This window comes from Folsomia candida, unplaced genomic scaffold, assembly GCF_002217175.1.
Source record: "Folsomia candida strain VU population unplaced genomic scaffold, ASM221717v1 Fcan01_Sc050, whole genome shotgun sequence".
Lineage (NCBI taxonomy): Eukaryota > Metazoa > Arthropoda > Collembola > Entomobryomorpha > Isotomidae > Folsomia > Folsomia candida.
Window position 1 is genome coordinate 1 of NW_019091242.1, and position 8,593 is coordinate 8,593.

The following is an 8,593-nucleotide window of genomic DNA, read 5'->3' on the forward strand; positions in this document are numbered from 1 at the left end:
TATCGGTCAATCATTGCAAATTCATACCAAATTCACAATTTTGCAACGTTTCTTCAAATGTATTATCGTCTGTGCATTAAATGAAGATCCAGTTCGCGAATTTACTAGGCCGGGGACCTAAAATAGCGACAAACGCTCGGATTGGTCGCATAATACTGCGCACAGTTTTGGCCAACCGGGACGTTCCACCCCTAAAATTGCTTCAGAGGTACAAGAACAATATATAGTGTCGGGTACACCTCAAACAATCAGAAATAAAATTCGGGAAATTGGGATTAAGGGCCCCATTACACGCAAGGAACTGTTAATCTCAATTAAGAATATAAAGGCGTGCACTGAATGGGCCACGAAACATAGCGTTTGGACTGCTAAGCACTGGAAATGAGCGATTTGGAGTTATGGGACCAAGTTTAATCTGTTTGGGTCCGACAGGACTATTAAAGTTTGGAGAAAACCTAGAGAAGTCCTGAAACCCCAGTGCATGAGGAGGACCGTGAAGCATGGGGGCAGCAATGTCATGATTTGGGACTCAAAGTCATGGATTGGAGTTGGCATATTACATTTTTTTTGCACAAGCATGACCAAGGAGGTCTACAAGACCATTTTAGACGTCAATTTGGTGAGTCCTCGAGTAGGTTGCACTTTGGAGATAACTTTGCCTTCCAGGATGGCGGGGGCCCCAAGTATGCAGCGAAGATCTTCAAGCTGTTCCTCGAAGAAAACGTGGTGACCGTTCTTCTTGGGGTTCCCCAATCTCCGGAGCTATACCCCATCGAACATTTATGGGCTGAATTGGAGCGTAGGTTTTGTCACCGCCATGTATCATCCACGGATGATTTGAAGGTGATCATCGCCAAATAATAGGAGAATACATGACCGGGAGTGAAAAAGAAATTGGTGGAATCTATGCCACGTCACCTCCAGATAATAATTGAAGCAAAAGGGCTGTCGACGAGGTATTGATAAACCGGTACAAATTTTTGATGATGAAAAATTAAAAGGGTGCCTTCAATTATTTTGCGTGGTTTTTAGAATATTGTTTCTCTCTACCAATATTTACATACAACCGATAACTTTAGCAAGTAACTGTTGTGATTTTTCAAATCTCCATTAAATTTTCTGTATAATTGATACAACTTATAGTTAAAACACCTTCTCAGAAAATTCAAAAACAAGGGTAAGTGTCGTCATTGCCGAAGGTGCCTTCACCCGTTTTGCTTAGTGTATGTACATATGTGACATACAATGAATTGGTTTTCCCCACAAGTATGTATATAGGGTACAATTTACACAATTTTGGAAGGTTATTTTGTATTTTTATTTTGGTCCCCTTATTTCACTACACAGTATTTAAATCATTTTCAATATTTACATCATATTCAGAACGAGGCCTTGCCCGGGCTAATCAATTTAGGCATCGTGGACGGGAAAAGGTTCTATTTCCAAGAAACTTTCATGGTATGGCCTACTGAGGAGTCTACTCACACAAATAAAATTGACCGGTATTTTATGTATTAACCCCCACGACTAACAGAACTGGACGGATGCTAAAACGTACTGCAATTCCTCTGGGCTCCGACTTGCCGAAGTAAATTCGCCTGCTCAGCAAGAATTTCTAAAAACGAAACATTCAATGTTGCAACCGCGTAAGTATACACGTACATTTGTATTCCTAATTCGGCCATGGTGTGTTGTCTTGTAACCAAAATTATTCTGTATTTCATAGAATACGTATGCAATTATAATGCAGGTCGTTTATTATACGAATGTATGTACATGACATTAACCGAAAGTTCAAATCTACCTATAATAATGTGAGGTCAGTTATGCATTGTATATCCTTACTGTGTGTAAGCAATGCCTAATGCAACCCACATTATTGGTACGCTAATTCCACAAAGATATGCAATAATTAACGCTTTAAATAATCAATTTATTCAATTGTGACAGCTTACAAGAATAATTTTCATGTTCCCGCCACCCTCTTGTAGTAAAATTGATTAATTAAGCTTGACTCGTTGATTCCGTTCAGCTCAACCATACTGGATGGCCGGAATAGATTCACAACAGAGCACACAAATGGTGTGGGAAAGGACAAAAGAACAACTTCCAGACTTACACCAAAAATGGCGCTTCTCAATTCCATACTCATGTTTGACATGGGCCACATGGCCCGAGAACCATCCCGACAATGGGATATGGGAGTCCAAGTTGTGTTCCGTGGAGTGGCGCCCGCTCTGCGAGTCCAAGTAAGTCCATTCAAGTTTATATCATTTTGCTAATTGAGTACAAAGTTGCAATTATTTCGTATCGTGCATACCCGTAGAATGCTTCACGCATGGGTAATTTAATTATTAAAATGTCTGAATTTAGTATTTAAATATGTTAAAACTGGCTGGGCTAAAGGTAATCAAAGTTAAAACTTTTCCCTAGCCAAAAAATTGTCACTGTTACGGAGGGACACGTAAAGCGGTATTGATCAAGTGGCATCTACCAGTGGTAAATACCGGTATTTACCACCAAGCCTCAAAGTGATAAAATGGTATAAAGTGGTATAGAGTGGTAAAAACTGTTTGGGAGAATTGTGAAACAGATTTTCTAATATAATCAAACCAACAAAATGATTTAGAATGTAATTATGGAAAAACCTTCAGATGAAAACATAAAATAAATTAATGTACCAAGTTCAAGTATGAGAAATTTTCGCACTTTTCGAGACAATGTCACAGACTCCGTTTTACCAGGATTTATAAATTTATGACGTAACACTTCACAAATAGTAACTATTTAATTAAATTTAAGTCAAACTGGCTTGTCCATAGTTTATAAGAAAGGTGCAAAAACATATGTGATTCTTTAGAAAATGCATAAATATTTAAATCTTCTCATGCAATTTTTATTATGATTTGAAAGTACAGTTTGAGAGAAATATTGATGGAAATGACAAAAAATATATTTAGTTTGACTTTCCAGAAAGAAAATCTACCAATCATAGGTTTCTACCACTTTATAACAGTTCATAACACTTTTTACCCCTGTGATGCTACAAATCAACCAAAGTAGTAAAATTTAAAATTTTACGTTACCTTTCAAAATGTTGAGTTCATTTGCTAGTTCGATGTGCTCCCTCAGACCTGTAGGCGCATATTCAGGTATCATTGAAATAATTGCTGTTTGCTACACTCTTAGAAACTGGGTATTGACCGGTATTAATATATGACTCTACCGCTCTGGTATTAATGTGGTAGCAAAGTTCAATACCGCGTAGTAATAAATGCAATACCGCACAGTTAAGATATTTTACCTCTTGGTATAAAATACCAGCTGTTCCTCATTCATCAATACCGAACAGTAAAGAAATTATTACTACGATGTTAAAGTCACATACTAATACCGCATTTTCGATATTTTTAACAGTGTACTTTCATTCATTCGGGAGCAAATTGACCAGTATTATTTACATATGTGAGCAAACATCCTGTTTACAATAAGATAAGGTCATTCGACCCCAAAACAATTTTAAGTTCGTAAGACTACATATGTATGTAAATGTTTCTCAGGAAATATATTTTTCAGTGAAGTATTTAATTCCTGGGTAACGATTTTAATTTTCCAAACCGTTTGCAGATGTAACTCAACCCACTTCACTTGTGAAAATGGTGAATGTATAAAATTAAGCAGCCTTTGCAACCAGGCCAATGACTGCACAGATGCCAGCGACGAAAACGAGATTGTTTGTTCTCACTTATCCCAATGTAAGGAAGATGAATATTTCTGCGAACTGGAGTCCAAATGCATACCACTGGAAAATGTGGATGATGGGATCGTGGATTGTGCAGGCGGCGAAGATGAAAGAAATCAAAATACGCCCGCTGATAAAGACAACATAATTTCGGTTATCATCGCAACCACCAGCGCCGTAGTTTTCATGGTAGTTGCAGCCGGGTGTTTCTTGTGTCGAAGAAGATCAGAAAAACCCGCCTTGAAACGTCATGGTATTACAATTATTCTGCTTGTAGTAAATACACGCATACATTAGCCGGCCTACAATTATTTTTTGTGTCTTCAGGCAATCATACCCTATAAATTTTATTGGCGTGAGGTTAAGAAGCTACCTACATACAAACAGCCTGGTCTATGTACATACGTATACATATTTGCCTCCCTACACCCAGTGTTGCATATTTCCGGTCCGAAATATTTTTTCCCACTGGGAAATTGGAAAAATGGGAAAAATTGGGAAAAATTAGCGCAACCTAGCATTATTCACATAAGAACTAACAAATTTCCCAATTTTTCCCATTTCCCACTTATTTTGGTGGGTGGGAAAAATTACATTTTCCCATTTTTTCCAACTGTCCTGGGGAAAATGGTTTATACCATTTGCAACCCTGCCTGCAACATTCTTAATTCCCTGCAGGCGAAGGGAATTCATCTGACGAAAATACTTATACGAGGGTGATTCGCTGGTAATTTAAACGCACCATGAAGGACCAATTTTTCACAAAATTTTAAAATTTATTTTTCAATGTAGTTTCGATCCTGCAAAACAAATGCCTCCCATTTTGAATTTCGACACAACATACCCTCAGAAAAAAAGAATCGCCAAAACCTCGAAAAAAAGCGAAAAAACGTGATTTAATTTCATTGTCGCTGGAAAATTTCTTGCCCTTAATGGTAGTTTTGAAATTTCCAAACAAATAATAGTCGCCACGGATCAGGTCTGGACTACACGGTGGGTGGTTCTAGACTCGGGGCCGGTCTTCATCCGCAGCTGCCCTCGCAAAAAGAGCTGTGTGAGGCGTCGCGTTGTCGTTCAAAAAATCCACCAAATACTTTCTTTGACACTGTGTTTCTCTTGAACGGCTGCTCGCAATTCCATCAATTTTTCTGCATAGGCTAGGACAATTATCGTAGTGTTGCGATCCATAAATTTTATAAGCAGCGGTCCTTTGGAATCCTGGAAAACGGTCACCATCAACTTTTTGCCGGGTTTCTATACTTTTGCTTCTCTGGGGGCGGCGACCCTCTGTGAATCCATTTTATTGATTTGTGTTTGGTCCCAGTGTCATAATAATAAACTCAGGTCCCATCCCCAGTTATCAAAATATAAAGAAGATTCCAGTCTTTTTCGAAAAGGTCAAAATTCTCATGGCAAATATCGACCCTGTTTTGTTTTTGCAATGGTGAAAGCAATTTCGGTACCCCAGGAGCGGATATTTTTTGAAACCGAAATCATCTGTTAGCATGTGATGTACACCCGCCTCGCAAAAGTATCCGGCGGTCTGAACATGCCGGAGTCCAGTCTTTACAGCTCCCCTGCATGCCGACCAATTTCTAATATTTTTTCCCAAATAATGCAGAATTTAATGCTTATCAATGTCTAACATAGTGTTTTACAATATTTTATAACTTGAATTCAGTAGTACATAAACAAGGTACAAAAATTTGAAATTGATGTTAGCAAAAGTATCCGGCCGTTCTAATAACAACATTTAAATTTCAAAATTAGATGGGGAGCGACATCTTTTCACTCGAATTACTTCAGCCACCCATCGTGGCATCGATTTTACAAGTTTATTGATATAGTCACATTCATTCTTCCTTCATAAAAGACACCAAATTGGCTGAATTTGTTGGCCGATTCGCACGTTGTCCAATCCTCATGTCCAAATGACTCCATAAATTTTCAATTGGATTGAGGTCATGAGACGGAGCCGGCCAATCCATAACATCAATATTTTTCTTTTGTAATCATTTTTTGAGTGGTATAGCGGTGTGTTGCGGATCTTTACCCTCCTGAAACTGGAAACGCTTCTTGGACCCCATCATCTCTGCTGACGCTTTCAGATTTTTCTCGACAATTTCGATGTGACCTTCCTTTTTCATGATTTTGGTGACTGGCGTAAGACATCCAACCCCAGTTGCAGCCATAATACCCCATACCAGGACGGATCCTGAAAAGTTGCGCATGGGTGAAAATAATGTGGGAGATATTTAATAAAGGTGCATATTTCACCGTCTCCGTATTTAACGGTGGGTTGAAGATAATCGGATTTCAGAACTTCTCCCGGCTTTATCCAACATCAATTTCAGATTTTGTACCTTGTTTATGCACTATCGGATACAATTCACATAATATTGTAAAATACTGTGTCAAATATTGATACGCATTAAATTGTTCATTATATCGGAAAAAATATTAGAAATTGATCGGCATGCAGAGTAGCAATAGAGACGTGACTCATGCAGGAGCAGACCGCCGGATACTTTTGCGAGGCGGGTGTACCTGTGTTTTTGAGATGCCCAATTCTTCGGCCATTTGAGACAGTTTCATTCTTTGGTCTGACATCAACAGTTTTTTTAATTTCATAAGGTTTCCGGGAGTACTCACTGTTTTCGCTGGTTATGGATACTTGACGCAGGCCACGGATTTTTGCCCCCTTCTAAATTTATTTACCAAATTATAAATTGTGGGTCGCAAAGGCCAGGCTTCGTTGTACACTTGAAGCATAAGATCATGTGTCTGCGCCCCGGATTGCCCTTCCAACAGTAGAAATTAAATGACTGCGCGATATTGGATTTGCAAATCTGGCATTTTTTCTGTCGAGCTCAAGTTCGTGGATTTTTGGTTAATTTACTGTTTCACCTAGGGAGTTAAAAAAAATCATACCTTCCTAAATGGTTCCAAAGTGTATCAAAATGCAAAAATTTTTGCCCCGCAATATTCCCTTCATGGTTAGTCTAAAATGCCGGCGAATCACCCTCGTATTATAAATGAGCAAGTAAATTTATCAGTAGCCAGGGTACTCCGCGGCAATCCGGCATTCCAGCAATCAGGCAATCCGGCATGCCATTTGGCATATAATTTTGTTGCCGTGTTGGACATTTTGCCGGATATTAATAGTTAAGGTATACAAAGCGGCATTCCGGCAATCTGGCAATCTGGCATACAAAAAAGAGCTATCCGGCGGCGGATTGCGGACCCTGGCAGTAATAGAAATGTATAAAAACTTTACTACGTTGTACAGGTTTTCGTTGGAATTGATTATTTTTTGCTTTTCCCTTTATTTCCCCATTCAACTCCGCCATATTACGACTTATTTATCTTACAGAAACATCTACTGAAATCAGGAAATCTTTTCACACTGGCAACACTGATACCGCCCAAAATACCGAAATATTACCAACACCCTGGAAAACTGACAATTCTCTAAAATGCATCTCCATCTTAGGAGAAGGGACTTTTGGAAAAGTATTCAAAGCCGTGAATCCTCAAAACTTGGACAACCCATTCGTCGCCATTAAATGTGTCGACATTAGAAAAATGCTAAAACTCAGCTGTACCCCGGGATGTACAACTTCCACCACCACCGAATCCAATCATACTTCAAAAAACGTGGATACAAATATTCTAACTACTCTTTTGAATGAAATCGATGTTTTAAGCCAGCTCAGCAATGATCACGTCGTACGGTATATTGACTCTTGGGCAGAAGCTGAAGATTTCAGTTGTCACAAATTGGACCGTTTTAAACTTCAGGAATATGTCAAATCCTTACTGACTAGCAGTCTTAGCCTCCCGTGTTGTATATTATCACCATACAACAACATTTTCATCAGAATGGAACTTTGTCAATTTACTTTAAAGTACTTCTTGGTAAAGATAGACCCTCAAAATTTGGGAATTCGACATGTCGCCACGATTTTTAACGATGTCGCAACCGGTTTAAAATACATCCACCAGAAAGGCTTTATCCATCGCGATATAAAACCCGGAAACTTATTTTGCAAACAGGAACAAGGTGAAGGTTATATTTGGAAAATTGGCGATTTTGGTTTAGCAACTAGACTTGCTGAACACCCGGATAAAAATTATGGCCAATTGGGAACCAAATGGTATTGGAGTCCTGAAATGAGCCGGAATTACTCGTACACTACAAAAACTGACATGTACAGCTTGGGATTAACGTTTTTGGAAATAGTTAAACATGGAAGGGATGAATTTGAAATGTTTAAACTTGCTGAAAAATTAAATGTTCTTAGAAGTGTGGAACGATCCGTGTATCTTAGGGAAGCTGTGCAGGATAAATTTGCACCTTGGCAGAAAGTTATTGCTAAATTAGTCGAGCCTGAGCAGAGCAAGCGATTTGATTGCAATAAGTTGGAGGTGATTTTGTGTAACATAAGTTATTGAGTTTTATTTACTTTTTTTCTGTTCGAGCATATGTACATATGTATACGAGGGTGGTTCGGAAAACACTTAGAAAAGATATGTTAGAGAAAGTTGCGGAACAATTTTTTTGCACTTTCACAAAGTCTGAACATACATATTTAGGATATTGTGATTATTGCAGGTCAATCGGTCACAAACTGACTTCGTAGTAATTCCTCAAACTTAAGCTGGACTCAAAAAAAGTCAGATTTTCAAATAAGAAATTTATGCTTGTTAAGAATTTTAAATCTGTGAGGTCAATCCGTGGAGAAAATTGATGGTGGTAAGCTTACAATTTATGGGGAAATGGCCTTCTTTAAATTACACTGTGCAAATTTGGGAAAATCATTTCAGAAGATAACCAAAAAGAACTCGACG

General features: G+C 38.4%; 1 protein-coding gene and 1 long non-coding RNA gene across 2 annotated transcripts; both read left to right on the top strand.

Annotated features, from left to right (window-relative positions):
* The first annotated feature begins 98 nt into the window (after positions 1-98).
* On the top strand, positions 99-2,240 carry LOC118433395. Its single transcript, XR_004833360.1, has 3 exons — positions 99-1,458; positions 1,535-1,646; positions 2,033-2,240. It is a non-coding gene; the product is annotated as an uncharacterized LOC118433395 (long non-coding RNA).
* Positions 2,241-3,633: 1,393 nt separating this feature from the next.
* LOC118433381 (mitogen-activated protein kinase 4-like) lies at positions 3,634-8,251 on the top strand. The gene is made up of 2 exons (XM_035845282.1): positions 3,634-3,995; positions 7,116-8,251. The coding sequence occupies exons 1-2, from the start codon at positions 3,929-3,931 to the stop codon at positions 8,195-8,197; spliced, it is 1,149 nt and encodes a 382-aa protein (XP_035701175.1). The 5' UTR covers positions 3,634-3,928; the 3' UTR covers positions 8,198-8,251.
* The last annotated feature ends 342 nt before the right edge of the window (positions 8,252-8,593 follow it).

Excerpts from the sequence above, each read along its gene's own strand:
- LOC118433381 (XM_035845282.1), top strand. The coding sequence starts at position 3,929 with ATGGTAGTTGCAGCCGGGTGTTTCTTGTGTCGAAGAAGATCAGAAAAA. Across the intron at positions 3,996-7,115 it reads ACCCGCCTTGAAACGTCATG|AAACATCTACTGAAATCAGG; the intron begins GTATTACAATTA and ends TTTATCTTACAG.